Source organism: Bombus vancouverensis, chromosome 11 (genome assembly GCF_051014615.1).
Source record: "Bombus vancouverensis nearcticus chromosome 11, iyBomVanc1_principal, whole genome shotgun sequence".
NCBI classification, from domain to species: Eukaryota; Metazoa; Arthropoda; class Insecta; order Hymenoptera; family Apidae; genus Bombus; species Bombus vancouverensis.
In genome coordinates, this window is record NC_134921.1 from 810092 (window position 1) to 830100 (window position 20009).

The 20009-nt window shown below is 37.5% G+C and overlaps 1 protein-coding gene across 4 annotated transcripts; it reads right to left on the reverse strand.

Annotated features, from left to right (window-relative positions):
• Positions 1 to 853: 853 nt before the first annotated feature.
• On the reverse strand, positions 854 to 13240 carry LOC143303363 (uncharacterized). Of its 4 annotated transcripts, XR_013059555.1 has the most exons (6): positions 13164 to 13240; positions 12618 to 12893; positions 11378 to 11516; positions 10799 to 10887; positions 10474 to 10563; positions 854 to 3759 (listed from the first exon to the last, which is right to left on the reverse strand). XR_013059555.1 is itself a non-coding variant. In XM_076622802.1 (5 exons), exons 1-4 carry the CDS (start codon positions 13233 to 13235, stop codon positions 10847 to 10849), a joined length of 528 nt encoding a protein of 175 aa, XP_076478917.1. In that variant the 5' UTR covers positions 13236 to 13240; the 3' UTR covers positions 854 to 3759; positions 10799 to 10846. The 4 variants fall into 4 exon arrangements, 3 of the variants coding, with proteins under 3 accessions (XP_076478917.1, XP_076478915.1, XP_076478918.1); XM_076622802.1 differs by lacking the exon at positions 10474 to 10563; XM_076622800.1 differs by lacking the exons at positions 854 to 3759; positions 10474 to 10563 and adding an exon at positions 10615 to 10695.
• Positions 13241 to 20009: the final 6769 nt, after the last annotated feature.

Genomic DNA, 20009 nt, shown 5'->3' on the forward strand with positions numbered 1-20009 from the left:
AATAACAAACTCCTAAATAATAAACAAGTGATAAAACCTGTTATAAATAATAAACCTTACCTGGAATAATCAAATCCTAACTAATCGAAAATAAAATAAGGCAAGCAATTCTTAATCTTTCAAGTAATTTTTCCGAAAACACAGAAAGATAGAGAAATTAAAAAGACGCAGCACAAATTGCAGCACAATGAAAGTTTCAGAGCGATGAATACGATCGTATTAAACTAAATAATTTTCAAAAGTGAAATTACACTGAAACGTATATCGATGATATTTGTCATTTCTACGATCTGTTTCGCTTGATCGTGCTTCTTTTCTGATGTAAATTCAATTTATAATACGAACTAAGTTTCCTTTATTATTATTAGTCCTGCGTCTTTTTAATTCGTCACTTCTTTTATTTCAGAACAATGACGGGCTCCAAGATGCTGTTCGGATGTTTGGCGTTAATTGCTTTTCTGCATCTATTAGTTCACGTTTGTACTTCGAGTAGTACAGCTCAAGGTTTGTACTTCGAGTTGTCTTTTTCCATGCACTTCAAATTCCAATACGATCTGGTCACGTGGCCTTCGTACAATTTCGAAATTTTACCTGTTTGGTAATCGTCAATGAAAAAAGAAGTTATGCGTGACCTCAACACATTGAAACAATTTTTATGATTTTTTATTTGCCGGTTGGTCAGCAAGTTAATGGAAAAATTTCACTTAACTATTCGCGTTAATTTCTTCGGTTTAACTTTTGGGAAATGCTTCGTTAGCTTCGGGAATATTCCAACGATTCGTTTTACGTACAAAATAAGCATGATAAATATTACATCACGGTAATGTAATATCGGAATATATTAAAGGTGTAATTTTGTCCGATTAATTATAATTTATTAATAATGGATTGAAAATACAGATATTAGTTAGACAGAGAAACGATGTTTGATTAACAGGAAAACTAAATGCAACGCTCGTATTTACAACAAATAACTTGACAACTATTTGGTAACTAACTCTCTCTCTCTCTCTCTCTCTCTCTCTCTCTCTCTCTCACTAGCAACTCTAACACTCGACAACACTCGCAACTCAATTCTAACGACTCTATGCTTCGACGTCTCGATCAACTCTGATTCTCGCAACACGCACACTTTTCGATTCGCCTTGGATAGCGAAACCGTCCTTCTTCTAACGCGTTTTTAAAACGCGATGGCGCTATCACTTTCTAAAAGCGTCGTCTTTACATTTCCGATGGCCACGGGCACATCCGACTGCCAGATATACAATGTATTATAAGAGTATCATTACCATACTTTTCATGAAAAGAGCAATTTTTCTTGATAACTATACTCTGTAACATAGATTGAAGTCGCTGATTTGATCCCTCTGATATCGTTGTCTTATGAGAGTCTCGCCTGGTCTTGATTAGTTCTGTTGACTCTTATCGTTGTGAAAAAATCGATTCGTTGTGTACCTTTTTTGTATAGAGAATTATTTTGTGGTAGAATATAATGTTGTAATATTCGTGGTCTTTATTTTACTAATTTTGTCACTGAGCCGCTCTTTGGTTCGTTGAGCGATTCATATTCCGCATATATTCCGTACTTGCTTCGCTTGGTACTTTTATAATTTTCGCAGTTACAATAAAAAATTTAATTCTTAACAGATTAAAGATTTAACCTCTTGCTTTATAGTGTACAATAATTTTTTTTTTTTTTGTATAGGTTATGTGATCCATAGTTTGAGTAAGTAGTACATATATATATATATATATATATATATATATGTCGGAGATGAAAGGACACCGGAACCTTCGGATAGCCCCGCAACATTGCAATCTAAAGTCTACTATAACTGTAACTAAACTATTGTAGTTATTCAATCCGATTGTAATTGTTCGAGATTAGTGACGGTGAGCTTTGGCTCGAGGCGACAGTCTGTCGGCCAACGTAGCCGCGGTCAAGGGATGAACGCTTTGCCCAACAAACATATGGAATAATTCTATAGCTCTCCTTAAAAGAAATATTCGTGGCGACACGCGACAGTAAACATTCCAACGGTTTCTGTCCCGTGGCTCGCCACACGCAGACCCTATTCTTCGCGTAAGATGATTGCCAGATGTCGATGCGTCTCCGCAGTACATGTTCGGCTAGCCCGAGGGCCCGTAATAAATCTTAAGGTTTAGTTAACTAAAGTCCTTCAAACAGACAAACAGTCTTTGTCCCAACTACGGGAAGATAGGGGAGACATATTTTTCAACGAGCGGCGTCTCCCACTAGCAACTTTCCCTCGAGGGCGGCTAGCATCTTTTTCTAACCACCGATATGGAGATTGACCAATTAGCAGCAACGTCAATTTCCCTTACTTCCTAAACGAAGGCTTTCCTCGACGAATCCGATGATCTCGTGTCCTTAGACACACCCCAGTATAGTTTTCCTCTGTGGAATCATCGGGACGGGACGCGCATTCTTTGACGCGCTCCCGTCGACTAAAGAGTAACGTCTTTACGCTCAGCAATTATCGTTTACGAGTCAGACTTAGATTCAGCGAGAACGCCTATCTGTCATCCCGTTGACCGCGGATTCGTTATTGAACCTGAGATCACTGTCACTAGTGTCGCGGACGTCTCACCGCCGTGATAGATTGTCAAACCTGTGTTATTCATACCTGTGTCAATAAATCGTATCTTCGCTACACCGCAACGATGGCTACCTTCAATGAAGACTCCCCAAACACCAACAACCCTATCCCCACTGCTTCTCCGACATATATATATATTTACGTGACAAGCTTTCATTTCAATCTATATTTAAGATTAATATTTTATCAGTTTCTGTTCGTAACAACATCGAAGTAGTCAATAAGTTTGAAGAGTATAATTAAGGAAGTTATGAAGCAAGAGGTTAAGAACAAATTCTGAAAGAGGTTATGTACAACTCAGTAGCACTGCTTTACATTACTTTGCGAATTACTTTTCAAGCATAAAAATAGTTTAACAGCCATTTATAGTTACTTCCTTACCATTACATTCATTAAATTCGTTTGATTTTGTAAACAAAATAACCACGCTGACCAGTCTCTTATTTAAAATAGAACAGCTTACTTTCTCTTCGTAAATATTATTAATAATTTTATCAATTTCGTATACTTCCATCCTTCGTATAAGTGACAATGAATCAGAAGAGTTTCATAGCAATATTGAACAACATACAGTCAACTACAACACCATTAGATACATCCACCATACAGTCAACTACAACACCATTAGATAACAGCAATACAATAGATCATAATTTTCTACGTGTCATTGATTCATCATCATCATTTTCCATTTTTTTAGCATATGTAAAAACGTATCTGACGTAATCTTACCTCGCTCTTTGAGTACAAAAATCCATTCAAATGAAACAAAGGGAAAAGAAATAAGAAAACAAACACTCACATACGAATCTTCATTACATAACTGTATGTACTCCTCGAGGTATAATTACTCAGACACGTTACAGCGTACCTTCTTCGTTCCCTGATGGCTGATGTTGATCGTTGACGTTTATAATGAAAGAATTTCGTCAACGGCACCATTTGGATCCTTGTTGAAAAATTAAAATAGCCGCAACAGCACCATTAAGCTCATCACCCAGAGTAGCTCTTGTTGCTGAGTCGTGGAGGAATTATTATCATCAACGACATAAACTATACCAGTTCCGGTAACGTTCTTCAGATGGTCCAGGCACTCGAACTCGCAACATCGCTCTCCAACACGGAATTTCTTGCATGTCTGTAGTAAAAAGAAATCGATCAATTGTACAGATCAATCGTCACTCGACTGCTCGAGAATTCAGATCATCCAGAGAATAGAATAGAGACGTGGAAAAATGTAGTGCGATCATCGCAGTGGGAGGAAATAGGGGGATAGGGACCAAATGAATGAACGAGATGTTAAGGACAACTGACGATAAGTTCTTCTTTTGTCGAGAATTGCATGTTTGTGAATGGTTTGTGGGTGGTTAGGTGGAGAGAATTGAAGAGTTTGGAGGTGACTGGAAGAGTGTTTTGGGCAAGGTAGATTGCAGAATGGTTGCGGTAGCATTGTGTTAATTATGGGTTTGTACATGTAATCTTTGTATGTATCACTACATACAACCTAACGTATATTTTTAATAATACATCAGAGTTTTAGTTATTTCATAGCTATGAATTTTATACTCTATAATCTTGACGTTTTATTTCACAGAAGCGTTTGAATATCCATAAAAATTAAATGAACCAATGTATTCATTATCTTATAGAGAAGATATATTATTTTTAATTATGTTCCAATTATTTATCATGATCCTGATTTCCTTATTCTGAAAATTTGAAAGGAAGTTTTGTAGTTTGATACTTTCAGCGACAAAGGGTCAATATTGCTTTAGTATATTTCGTCACATATACATGTATATCTATATGTCGGAGATGAAAGGACACCGGAACCTTTGGATAGCCCCGCAACATTGCAATCTAAAGTCTACTATAACTGTAACTAAACTATTGTAGTTATTCAATCCGATTGTAATTGTTCGAGATTAGTGACGGTGAGCTTTGGCTCGAGGTGACAGTCTGTCGCCCAACGTAGCCGCGGTCAAGGGATGAACGCTTTGCCCAACAAACATATGGAATAATTCTATAGCTCTCCTTAAAAGAAATATTCGTGGCGACACGCGACAGTAAACATTCCAACGGTTTCTGTCCCGTGGCTCGCCACACGCAGACCCTATTCTTCGCGTAAGATGATTGCCAGATGTCGATGCGTCTCCGCAGTACATGTTCGGCTAGCCCGAGGGCCCGTTATAAATCTTAAGGTTTAGTTAACTAAAGTCCTTCAAACAGACAAACAGTCTTTGTCCCAACTACGGGAAGATAGGGGAGACATATTTTTCAACGAGCGGCGTCTCCCACTAGCAACTTTCCCTCGAGGGCGGCTAGCATCTTTTTCTAACCACCGATATGGAGATTGACCAATTAGCAGCAACGCCAATTTCCCTTACTTTCTGAACGAAGGCTTTTCTCGACGAATCCGATGATCTCGTGTCCTTAGACACACCCCATTATAGTTTTCCTCCGTGGCATCATCGGGACGGGAAAGACATTCTCGCTCGCGATCTCATTGATGAAAGGAGTGAATATTACTTTACGATCAGTGAATATTACGCGTACCGACTTAGATTTTGTGAGTACGTTCATCTATCATCCCGTCGACCGCGGATTCGTTATTGAACCTAGGATCATTGTCATTAGTTTCTCGAGTACCTAACTACCGCGGTTACTTGTCCGGTTCTATAATAATCGTATTTGCACTAGTCAATGTCTTCTCTATTGCATAACGACAACGTGTAACCCAAACGAAGATTCGTTCCACGCCCCTAACCCTAATTCTTTTCATATATTTCATATATATATATATATATCGTACATAAAACAAAATACATCTAAAAAATAATAATAAGGAACCTCTGATGGAAATGCCTCCGCAAACATTGTCCGAACGACGATCACCGAAGCCTAGGGAAACAACAAAAAAGGAAAAAACATTAAAATCGCAAAAACAACCATAATATGCGAATATCCAAACTTACGAAAAATAACTCGAAGAAGGAGGTCCTTGTTGTGGGAGAGCAGCGGAATTGCGCGTGTTGCCCGAGCAAACATCGAGGTGATAATGATGCTGCAACCGCCGGCCCTTGCACGCGCCGAAGAAACACGGGTAATTCCCACGGTACAAAACATAGAAGTTTCTCGCGGAAAAGACTAGATCAGCATGGAATGCTTCAAGCCTCCTAGACGCTAGCTCAGCAGAAGCACAGGACCGATAAAAACTAAGTCGAAATACAGAATTTACATTTTGTCACGTACGATTCCAAGAAACCCAAACTGCAACATCCCGATTCCCACGGATGCGTACCCCCAGTGGACCACCACCCCGTGGGGGATGGCATTATAAATAAGCGAAGCAACATAGAGCAGCGCTCATTATTATTCTGGTGAACATTCTTATTACGCTCATTATATTTTGTGTTCATGGTTATTACGGATCATTCGTATTACGTTCATTATTCTTGCGTTCATTATTATAGTGATCATTGTTATTACCGTTCATTATTCTTGTGCTCATTATATTTTGTGTTCATTGTTACTACGTTCGTTATTGCGCTCATCATTGCGTTTAGAAATTTTGTATAGTATTTTGCGTTTCGGGGTCTTTAGTTTTTCGGTCAAGAAAAGAGAACCGCGACTAAGTAAAAGAAAGATTTTATCTTTGAAGTCCTCATTTCATCGCTTAGACAGAAACGCGCATTGTAATTGCGGTATTAATCCAGTTAGTAAATTGTTCAGTCTGTATCGAAATAGATAAATAAAGTAAAAGTTGATAGTAAACTATATTCGAGTTCAAGTAATAAACCCAACAAAAACTTCGACGACCACCGGAGCAGCTGAGGTAATGGCACCAGACAGCACCTACTCCTCAAGGTAAGAAAATTAATTTTGAAAATTTCCTTCTTCTCTGATAATCTCGTTGCCCTCGAGAATCGAATTAGAACTTCCTATCATCGATCTCGTTTTATTTTCGTGAACGGTTTTGAAGATAGAATCATTGTTTAAACTTTAAACAAAGGAGTTGTCCGCTGTGTCGGCTTGTGCGAACGGTATTTTCAGCTACTGAAACACCCACTGATCTTCGCATTCCTCCTCCCATTGTTGGCAAAATATTGTCCGTCTTTGGGCAAGGCTTGCGAAATCACACAAGTCCCGCACAGAGAGGACCATTAAATACATCGTCGGGGTCAATCGAAAATTAAGAGCAATACCGGCATTGCTATTAACCGATATTCTTGCCATCATTGCATGCGATTGTAAGAGAGAAATAGCAGAATAATTTCCCTTCGAAAATTTAACCAAAGGATCGTTCGCTGTGTTGGCTTGTGCAAACGGTGTTTTCGATTATCGAAAACACCCATCGATCTTCGCATTCCTCCTCCCACTGTTGGTAAAATATTACCCATCTTTGGGCAGGGCTTCCGAAATCACACGAGTCCCACACAGAGAGGATCGTTAGAATCATCCTCGATTATTAAACTCAAAAGGCAAGAAAATCATGGTAACAGAATCCATCGTAGTAAATGAATTGAGTTTCGGTTCTAACGGCAAACTACTACAGCGAAATTAAAAGAGAAGAAGAAGTCAAACGTAAAAATAAATTTATATAAAACAACGAAAAATCTCACATTCCTATCCAATCCAGCAACGCTAAAATATATATATCCGGCTAATAAAATATATATAAAGGTAATAATCTAAGCAATTCTACATTCAAATAAAAATCCGTTTAACGAGGACAAATATTTATTGTTCCCAGCTTTAATCCTCTCCCGTGCCAATATCCCTGCACATAGCAGGTTAGCCGAAAAGTGGAAATCGTTTACCAGTTGCATTAAGCGTCAGTTAACGCTACCCATTAAACGAAAAAAAATAATAAAAAATAAAATATTTTGAAATAGTTCTTAGACTATTTCTGGTGGCAGCAACTACCGTATTAATTAGAAATCTAAATCAGTATTACATACACAATAATATCAATTCAGTTTATTTCCCTTCAGATTAAATTCAAACTCGAACGAAAAAAAAAATTTTTCAGTAAAATTTAAACTTAAGATTTGATCGATTTAAACAAACAAATTGATACGTAACATTAGAGATTTAAATTTTTGGTGGCAGCGGTGGGATCCGCTTCACGGAGGATTAAAGTTGGTTTAAACGGTTCGATTCGCTCCACAAAGAATTAAAGTTGTTACGATTATCGATAAAATATATACCTAAGAAATAATGTCGACTAAATTAGAATCGTTGGACAAAGACATGATCTTGATGTTGTCGGAAAAACTTAAAGCATGGGATGCGAATTTTCGCGACATGAGTACAACAATGAATAAATTACAAGACGATGTGCGTTCACTGAAAATAAAAAAAGAAATCAAGACACCCGTATCATCGCCGATAATTTCCCAAGCGACAATACCGATAGAAGTTAATACCCAACCAATTAAGTTAAAAGATGCAATAGAGACAGTACCAGTGTTCGACGAACATCGACCGTCGGTATTTCGATTTTTAAGAGCATGCGAGCGCGCACGAAACATGGTTCCTAGGCATCAAGAATCTCAGTTAGTAAAATTATTAACGAATAAGCTTCGCGGACACGCATTTCTCGCCATAGAAGGCACAGAAGTAATAAGTTTAAACGATTTCGGGAATAAATTAAAAGATATGTTCGGTCCGGGAAAAACGGTTAACGAATATAAAGGGGAATTAGCTACAATATTTCAACGACCGGGAGAAGATATTTTGGACTAGATAGAACGCGTCAAAGATCTCAGACTGGCGATAATGAACGGGGAAAGGTACGAGTACGGCACCGTATTTCAAGATAGGATAGATCGAGACACGAGAGAAGCTTTCGTTAAGGGGCTTCGAAACGAGGTGTATTTACGAGTAAAGATAGCAGGATACCAATCCTTGGACGATGCGTACCGCCAAACCGTGAAAGCAATACGAGAACTAAAACAAGTGAACAATAGAATTCGATACCAACATTCGACACCTTCGAATAATTATAACCGAAACAACCGCCAGAACTGGAGATTTATACCGCCGTCGCGGAAACATCTAAACAACCCGGGAATAGAAGAAAATGTTAGAAAAGAAGCAAGAGCAATAATTTGGGAAGAAAAATGCATAAATAAATACCTCGATAGAGATCTAAATCAAAAGAGAGATGCTGATCATTTCAACCAATCAACTTTTCAATGCAAACACCATTCCGTTGCTGTGATAAGGGATAATGTCACGTTAAATAATAAGAGGACGCACGGTGCCATAGACAGGATCATGAGTGAGAAATTTCCTGAGTTACCAAACAAGATAAATAATATTAGTGCCAAAGAACTTTCAGACGAAGCAGAAACTAGGAAATTGAACGACGAGACGACAGGCAATGCTTATCCACTGCATAATATCACAGAGATATTGGACCCGCTGGGAAGTGCGAATTGCCTCTCCACGTTCGACTTGGCAAAGATACAAAAGCAAGACTCCACGAATTTCGTGAATGTCTCAACCATAATAGGAAAAGAGATAGCGAGTGTATCTCACTCAAAAACTTCTATAAAACCATCAGAAGGAAACTTTATCGAACTCAAAGCCAAATCATTAAATTGCAAGGAAGATCACACTATAGAAAATAAAAATATAGCTATCCCTAAATCCAAAACAGAATCTATAAGCAAAAAGGTTTGTAATAAAAATTCAAAGAATAATTCCAAATCTACCAAAAATATTCTTAAACGTTCCATACAAATAAATAATAATTTAATTATAATAAGCACTTCCAGTGAAACTATTCATCCTGAAAAGGTAGAGAAAAATAAAGGTGTTGTGAATAAAGTAAATAAAGAAGGAAAAAGGGTAACCAAGGAAAAGGATTCTAAACATTTTCAAGCTGAAGAAACGCAAGTTCAACGAGCCCAAAGAAATCAAAAGGGAGAAAATAGGGAATCACCAGTTGAAGATATATATAAAAACTTGAATACACTAGCCATTGGATTATAATTGGATTAAAAATACTTTATTGGTTACTACATCTAATATTTGACGTAGGTAACATAGTAGGTAGTGCTGATCTTATGATTCCCCCAGGAAAATATAGATGGTATCACGCTATACTATATACAAAATATTTTTGGGTTAATATGGCTGCGGCACTTTCAAAAATTTGTATTTTGAATGCTATTAGCAAGCAATTGGATAATTGGATCGATGTCAGTAAACTTGCGTCTTGGCGCAAAATAAAAACTAAAATGAAGGAAAGGAACGAAATTCTCCCCGCACGAATTAGTTTTGGACATCTAGCCAGAGAACCTACTGGTGAAGTAATAATCGAAGAGAACATGGAACCAACATACTCAGAATATCTCGAAGATCTGTTCAATAAAATTTACACCGTACAACGAATGGCAAGAGAAAATTTGATAAAATCCAAACTAAGATCAAAGGAATATTACGATCGACGAATCAACCCTCAAGATTTTAAAATAGGAGATTCGATATATTTACTAAAAGAACCTAGTAAAGGAAAATTCTCCGATCAATATACTGGACCACACAAAGTGCTAGAAATCTTGCAGAACCAAAACGTCAAGATTGAAGTGAAAATGGGATTCCGCGAACGGTGCACTTAAACAAGTTAAAACTAGCGCATAATCGAAATAAACAATGAATAAAGTGATTTCAGTGGGCAACGTAGTGCAGTAGTGTATGTTGTAGTGCTGTTCGTCGAATGACACAGATAGCGAAAACATAAAAGAAAAGAAAAGGAAAATTATTATATGTGATTCAATTATTGTTTAAATATAAAACGTGTTAACTCAATGAATAATTAACTAGTGAAAGTGAAAGTTACCTTGTGAACAAGTGATCAACATACAAGAAAGTGTACGTGCAAGTATAGGTTATGGATCGTTGTTCGTGGTACATAATGTACGACAGCTACCTAAAATAAGTGAATAAATTAGTTTCAATCGTCTCAGTGCAAAATACAAGGTTACTAAATGTTATAACTATATTGTGGATAAATCAAAAGGAGGTGTGACACTGTTCGTCGAATAATACAGATAGTGAACACCTAAAAAGAAAAAAAAGAAAATTATCATGTGTACTCCAATCATTGTTTGAATATAAAACGTGTTGATTCAATAAATAATTAAAAGAGTGAAAGTGAAAGTTACCTTGTGAACAAGTAATCATCATACGAGAAGGTTTACGTGCAAAATAGGTTATGGCTCCCTGTTTGCGGAACACCATGTACAACAGCCAGCTGAAAAATAAATGAACAAATTAACTTCAATTGCCTTAATGCAAAATACAACAGTACTAAATGTTATAACAATACTGTGGAAGCATGGCACTGTTCGTTGAATAACACAGATAGCGGAAACTTGAAAAGAAAAGGTTTATTACGAGCGCTCCAATTACTGTTTGAACGTAAAACGTGTTAGTTCAACGAATAACTAAAACAGTGAAAGTGCAACCTACCTCGTGAACAATTAATCACTATACAAGGAAGTGTACATGCATGAATTTCGCAGGTTAGTAAGAAGAAATAAAATAGCTAATAAAGTATAGAAAGCGGTTAGAAAATAATCAAGATAGATTAATTGAGAGTTAGTAATAAATATAACCGGAGTAAAAGGATATTTTGTTATGCATTAATCTACGTAGTATTGTTATGTTATTTTGTAATGCCCAATAGCGGTCGCGCACACAATGCATTATACACATATTGAATTAAATAAATTAAACACCACCTTTATGACCACAGATATAAGACGATTGAAGGCAGCCATAGTAGAAGGCAGCCGTAGTAAGTATCCAAGGCATATCAAAGAATCGGATGATGTTGTGGGAACGATCCAGGTAAGTGACGCAGCATCGAAAGAGCAGAATCTGAAGAATTACAGACAATGTTAATCTAACAAATAAATTTTAATCATTAATAAGGGAACTAATTCATATCATGCATAAAATAATAACAAATATCAAGTACAAGCAATAATAAATTAATAGGGAAAATAAGAAAGGTTAATAAACACAGAAATGGGTTAGAAATTACAATGTCAATCTAACAAATAAAATTTAATCACTAATAAGGAAACTAATTCATATCATACACAAAATAATAACAAATAGCAAGTACGTGCAATAATAAATTAATAGGGAAAATAAGAAAAGTCAATAAACACAGAAATGGGTTAGAAATTACAATGTCAATCTAACAAATAAAATTTAATCACTAATAAGAAAACTAATTCATATCATACACAAAATAATAACAAATAGCAAGTACATGCAATAATAAATTAATAGGGAAAATAAGAAAAGTCAATAAACACAGAAATAGGTTAGAAATTAATCAAGATAGACTAACTAAATATTAACAACAAGACATGACTGAACTCGGTGCAAAGGAATAAAGTTATGCTACACGAAAATAACTGGTAACACAATACACAAAACATTAACTAAATTAAACAAGACTTACATAAATGCAAGTCACGTATAATCAAAACAATGACTATTGAAATTCGGTAACAATACAATCCATGCTATCACATTAAAGTAGCACACGGTATTGACACAGACAATATCATGAAATACAAAACAATATTACAAAAACACTACTAAATAAAATTATAATGATTAACAATTAATTAGCTATTTCAACAACACGTTACTGTTGACATTAAACCAACGCCATACCAAAGAGACACGCGAGCGGCCATGTTGAAAAATTCGTCGCACATACAAATAATAGCCAATGCAATGTAATACAGCATCATAATAGCAATGTTAGGTACTAATAAAAAAAAACAAACAAAAAAAAGAGAGAGATAAGGAAAATATATATATAATAAATAACAACTAACATAATCATAACATATTATATATATTATATTATATACAGGGATACAGTCTTCGTACAAAGGAACAGGTCCGAACGAAAGTTATAAAAAAAAAAAAATAAAAATAAATAATATATATATTCACATTAACTATTTTTGTATGTGTGTGCAGAACGGATGGCGAATTCATCAACCATTCTCTGAACGACGGATGGAAGTACATGTAGGTGTTGTCCAGACGTTTCACGAGGAATCCAGAGAGCATTTTGAATCTCTGCAGAAAATCCTCCCATGCATGATCGTTACAATAATCTGACTCATCTCGAAAGAAATTTTTATAGTCCAAGGAATAGCAATCCGCACCGTAGAACTGTAAGGCACCTGTACGCCACCCACGAAACCAAATACTTTTGCTATCCACCTGTAAACAAACAACATTTATAACTATACATATAATTCTCACTTATATCTACCAATATATATATACACGCATGTTGTAAAGTAGGCGATATTTATAACACTCACTTCCATTGATAATGCAAGTGACTCATAAAAATAAGCCGTCATATTTACCATTACACGCACATATATATATATTCAAAGACAAGCTATATTTGTAATATCTATTCCTATTGATAATATATACTTATATATTCATAACAATAAAACAAATCTCATCTATACTACTTACCAATACGTATGCATATATGTATATAATTATAACCCAAGTAGCATTCATAATATTTATTTTCACTGATAACATGTACGTAAAACCTAAAATAAAACAAAAGTTTTAACAATAAGAAAAAAAAGAGAAATATAAAATATAAAAAAATTTTCTTTTTCTATATATATATATATATATTAATAATAATAAAAGGTTATTCTTATTTCTAATAAACTCGAAAGTAAAATGACAAATGACAACATTATACCATGATATACCGACACAAAGACTCACCACACAGAAGAAACTAATAGAGAACGCTTTAAGCTTGGCAAACTGCCCGACGAATTTGCATACACCATAACCAAAACCCAGGACACATGGCTCTGATCACAGGAGAAGCAGTCCATATAGTCGAATGCATTCCGGTACAAGTAAAGGTACGACATACAACAGAATGCTACTCGGAGCTACCCGTTTGGCAAGGGAATCACACCACAGGAACTCCGCCCGGACGTGCGCCAAACGTGGCGATATTCAGCACCATCGTCGTTGGCCACGAGCGGAATATATACCCAAAAAGACCTCGACGCACTACGGGACCACGTCATGTTCCCGGCAGAAAAATCTGCAGTCTTGAACACATTGGCCAGAGGAGCGACAGGAAAAACAATCGTCCCTGGAACAGTAAACATCCTGGGAATGATGGACGAAAACACATTAACGACAATAGCGAAAAATACCGTATCAAGCTTATGGACTGGTTTCATGGAATTTGGAACTGTCAGTGCAGCAATATTTGGAATACTCGTAATGTTTAAATTAATCAAGACGATAATAGATATAGCCATATACGGATACCAGTTACGTGAAACTTACGGATGTGGAATCACCCTATTAGGAGCAATATGCGGCTCAGTCACCCACCTGCTACTATACCTCAAAGGAAGACGAAATATCCATGATCAAACATCACAACCTCAAGGGATATCGATAACACCGGTAGTCACTCAACAACCAACGACATCTACGTCCGCCTTGAGCGAACTCAGAGACACCATCAGTCAAATTTCCTTTGGAAATTTGAACTCCAAGGGCGGGGGTGTCACGTCCCGCGCTCCGCACGCGCCGTAACAAGAACAAGAAAACCATTCTATACAAAACGCGCGAATAAGGATTTGAATGCACAAACGAACACACGGCGCTACGAAACTAAAGGAAGGATTAACAAAACGAGGGCGACTAATAGATCTAACCAATAAACAAAACACATATACACACAACTCTAAATAAACCTACCAATAACCGACTTGCAATTTGAAAACTTGTGGTTCAATATAATATAAATCCAACCAGTATAAAATAAAATAAATAGAACCAGCTAATGGATTGAACGAGTTACGAACCAAACAAATAAACCAGGAAATAAGAATAACTACAAAAGGGGAAATAATTGAAACGCCAGGAATACATGTATATATAAATATATTTTAATCAATCAACTTGGAGAGTTACATATAAGTATAAACATATATGCCAGACATGTAATAAACTAGTAAATATTAGAGACAGTACTTCCAATACTATGCAACAAATACAATATTATCAATTTATGAAATATAAGTATATATGAAGTCAAAAACTAATAGTCTAACGAATACATAAAATATACAATATTGTATTATTAAAGAAATAAAGGTTACATTGTCAGCAACATATATATATGTGTGCGCATTCTATCAAACAGTAATCTAAGATACATACTTAAAACTAGCCTACATTCCGGTAAAGAGTTATAAAATAAGAACTACATTACGAAACATGCATGTCTCTACATAAATATATAAATAATCTATATTCTAAACTAAACCACTACTAATAATCTACAAAAGAAATAGAACACACAACGCAACACTTGGGACTAAGCGACAACCTATCGATAGGCCAAACGCTCAAAATAATTAACACCGCAACGACTTGAGGAATTCTATCATCAAACACAAGTATGTAAACACACATTAAACACACAATAATCTAGAAACAAAACCTTCAATACTATGTTGCCACAATACAAGATATATATGTATATATGAAATCAAATGAATGACACATAACCTCAAATACACATTATATCGCTAAGGAATCTAAATGAAAATCACATTGCCAGAAATATATACATATATACGTGTGCGTGTGCGTGTTCTATCTTATTAAATGAAGTTAATATAAAATAAATAATTGACATTTCATTTCGTATGAATACTACACTGCCAGAAGAAATATGCATATGAATACGTATATATATATGTGTGTGTGTGTGTGTGCGTATGTTTTATATTATCGAACACTCTATAAAATAAACTACTCAAAACAATAAATAACGCTATCGAAGAATTACAAAACATTAGTCATATTAAAATGACACACAACATAAATATATATATATATATATGTATATTCACACGAACAATACTATTGTCACTTTAAACAATATTAATAAATAAATGTTCTAATTGCGGTAGAATAAGGAAAAACGAGCGACAGACGGAAAATTACTTCGATATCAAACAAAACTAAAGACCCGCCACTATAACTTTACTGGTGACATTTATGAGCAGCCATGTTAGATTTACACGTGCGCATCGGAACAACTAACGCGCGTCATGGCGACAGGAATATTAGGGATTAATGGAAGTCAGGCGCGAGAAACAAATCATGAAAACACATTGTTAACATTTTTCTTTAATAAATTCTATGCGCAACTACACTGTCAAATACAAATGTAAAAAAATATATATATAGATATATTATTAATTAAAAAAAAAGGGGGAAATATAAAATTAAATATATTTAACAAACATAAAATAGATAACCTTAACATTTAAAATGTATATATATATATATATGTCGGAGAGGGAAGAACACCGGAACACCTAGAACTTGGGATAGTCCAGCAACAGTGTACTCCAGGGTCTACTATAGCTGTAGTCAAACGATGACAGTTAGCTAATCCGATTGTAATCGTTCGAGACTGGTGATGGTGAGCTTTGGCTCGGGGCGACGGCCCGTCGCCCAACGTAACCGCGGTCGACGGGACGGGCGCTTTGTCTAGCAAAGGTACAGAGCGATAGTATGACCTCCAGTACAGGAAGTACCGGGCAGTAAAACATTCCAACGGGCCCCTCAGACAATGAATACCCAAAGTTGAGGCACTTGCGCGACACGAGTACCGCTAGCCCGAGGACCCGCCATAAAACCTAGGTCACTTCCGGCAATTAAGAGTTTCCTAATGGACAGGCAGGTTGGTCCCAAAAGCGACCGATGGAGACACGAGGGTCGGGCATCCTCGGGACGGGCACTGGGGCATTCTTGCTAGAGATCTGAGCGAGGAAGCACGGAGCGTCTTACGATCAGGAGCAGTGCACGTTTGAGTTCTACTAAGCATATCTATCACCCCGTCGGCCGCGTATTCGTAACCGAACCGGAGACCATCGTCACCAGTACCGCGAGCATCTAATCCCCGGGTTGATCGCCGGTTCTGTACTCTCGATATTTGTGTTAATAAACGGTGTTTGCGTGATATCGCAACGATGGCTGCCCCTCAGGGCAACTCGCCGAACGCCCCCAACCTGATCCTCAATGCAACCCCGACATATATATGTCGGAGTCAGGTTGGCACTTTGGGGCGTTCTATGAACCTTTACTTACTTTACCATCGCGGATGTGGTTAGTGTTTATCAGTGCGAATTTGGGCACTACAAGAGGCTATGAGTAACGGCAATAGGATGTCCGAGATGATGATGACAACGAATCCAAGTTCGATAACGAATCCACGGTCCACGGGATGACCAGTATCAGCGTGACTTACTCGGCAATTCGCTCAACGACTCACTAACTAAAAAACTCCCTGAATCCAGATGAACCTACCCTTATATACTCCTGTCCCCGCTTCTCGGGTCAATCCCTGTTTTTAAGGAGAGTCATAAAATCATTCCGTACCTCTGTCAGGTACGCGGCCCTCCCGTGACCGTGGCTACGTCTGGTGACCCGTTATGTCACCTTAAACCTGAACCCATCGTCGTAACGCCAGGTTGGAACATTAAAAGTTGTTTTCCTTATTTTTATGGCTTAAACATTAAAATCTTGACCATGGTGATGGAAGGTTTTTCCCAGCATTCCCGACGGAAAGTCCCGCTGTCCTTCCCTCTCCGACATATATATGTCGGAGATGAAATGAAAACCGGAGCCTTCCCTGTGCGATTTTGAGGAGGCCTTTTAATGCTTTAACCCAGATTTTATCATAACTGTAATTAAGTAATTGTCATCTGTAATTGTTTGACATTTGTGAAAAGCGAAAGTGGGTTCGAGGTGACAACTGGTTGCTGAACGTAGCCACGGTCACGGGATAAACGTTTTGCCTGACGAAGGTGTGGATCGGTTGTATTGTTCTCCCTAGAAATCACATAGAATTGTACTTTAGAGATGTCGATATAATGGGACACACGTTGTATGAGGAATCAATCTCCAGACAGAAACTGCCTAGCAACGGCGTTTGGATCTTTCTCGATGTTTCCAAGGAGTATATAACAAACTTCTGACAGATATTGCCTAGCAACAACGATTGGAACCTTCTCGATGTTTCCAGCGAGAATATAACAAACAAATGCAGTCGTATTACGAAAAAGATTTTAATCAGAGAGGCATTCGTGTGATCGCCTTGGAAAGTGATACATCGAGTAATTTTTTTCCGAGTGATTCAGCAAACGTATTTTTTTGTGTTATAAAAATTGTTTAAAGTTTTCCCGTTGACCGTGGATTCGTTTGAACCCCGGATCATTGTTTATAGCGTAAATTAAATTCAATATTTGTAAATTTATCAATCGTTAATTTTCATTATTCGTTAAATTAGTAAATCGTAAGATATATTATTCGTTTCTTTTATTGTTCGATAAAACTTATTATTCTTTAATCTAATTAATAATTTAATTTATCATTTGTTAATCAATCATATCATTTATAAAAATTCATTATTCATAATATTTGTAAAACCTTGTTTATTCGTGTAAATATATTCTCTGTTTTGTAAAACAATGGCTAATTCAAACGAAGAATCGTTACGCGCCTTAAATCCTAATGTTAACCCGACATATATATATGTCGGAGATAAGAGGACACCGGTGCCTTCCCTCTGAAACCTCGGGAAAATCCATAAAAACATTGTAATTAAAATCTACAGTTGTAACTAAACGATTTGCCGTCATTCTAACCAATTGTATTTGTTTGAGACTTGTGACAATGAGCTTGGGCTCAAGGCGACAATTAGTCGCCGAACGTAGCCGCTGTCAACGGGACGAACTCTCCATCTAACAAAGGCATTAAGTAATCCTATAGCTATCATTAAAAGAAAGATTTGTAGCGGCACATGGCAGTAAACATTCCAACGGTTTCTGTCCCGTAGCTCGCCACACGCAGATCCTATTCTCCGGGCAGGATGTTTACCAGATGTCGACGCGTCTCCACAGTACATGATCGGCTAGCCCGAGGACCGTCATAAACACTAATATCTAGTTACCTAAAATCCTTCAATAGATACACAGTCTTTGTCCCAGTTACGGGAAGACAGGAGAGACCTATTTTTCCACGAACGACGTCTCCCACTAGCAACCCTCCCTCAAGGGCGGCTAGCATCCTTTTCTAACTACCGATATGGAGATTGGCCAATTAGCAGCAACGTCAATTTCCCTTACTTTCCGAACGTAGGATGTCCCCGACGAATCCGATGATCTCGTGTCCTTAGACACACCCCGTCATGGTTTTCCTCTGGGGTATCACCGGGACGGAAAGTCATTCTCTCTTGCGACCTCACCGACAAAAAGAGATTAACGCCTTACGGTCAGTGAATATCAACACAAAATCCGACTTAGATTTTTGCGAGTGCGTACGACTACCGCCCCGTTGTCCGCGGACTCGTTATCGAACCTAAGACCATTGTCACTAGCGTCGCGAGTATGTGGTCATTGTGAGTTTGTGTCAACTCTGTAACAATTTCGTGTGTGTCAATAAAAATAACTTCAGTGTAAAAGAAAACATGGATAGCTTCAGTGAGGAATCCTTACCTGTCCCAAGCCCCCGCCACGAGGACGACTCGGGCCCAGACTCGGAACTTGACTCGACATATATATATGTCGGAGATGAAAGAACACCGGAGTCTGTAATTGAACAATTGTAGTTATTCAATCCGATTGTAATTGTTCGAGAGTTGTGATAATGAGCTTGGGCTCGAGGCGACAGTCAGTCGCCGAACGTAGCCGCGTTCAATGGATGAACGCTTTGCCTAGCAAAGGTATGGAGTAATTCTATAGCTCTCCTTAAAGGAAATATTCGTGGCGACACGCGACAGTAAACATTCCAACGGTTTCTGTCCCGTGGCTCGCCACACGCAGACCCTATTCTTCGAGTAAGATGATTGCCAGATGTCGATGCGTCTCCGCAGTACATGTTCGGCTAGCTCGAGGGCCCGTTATAAATCTAAGATTTAGTCAACTAAAGTCCTTCAAACAGACAAACAGTCTTTGTCCCAACTACGGGAAAATAGGGGAGACCTATTTTTCAACGAGCGGCGTCTCCCACTAGCAACTTTCCCTCGAGGGCGGCTAGCATCTTTTTCTAACCACCGATATGGAGATTGACCAATTAGCAGCAACGCCAATTTCCCTTACTTTCTGGACGAAGGCTTTTGTCGACGAATCCGATGATCTCGTGTCCTTAGACACACCCCATTATAGTTTTCCTCTGTGGCATCATCGGGACGGGAAAGGCATTCTCGCTCGCGATCTCACTGATGAAAGGAGTAACCCTTTACGACCAGTG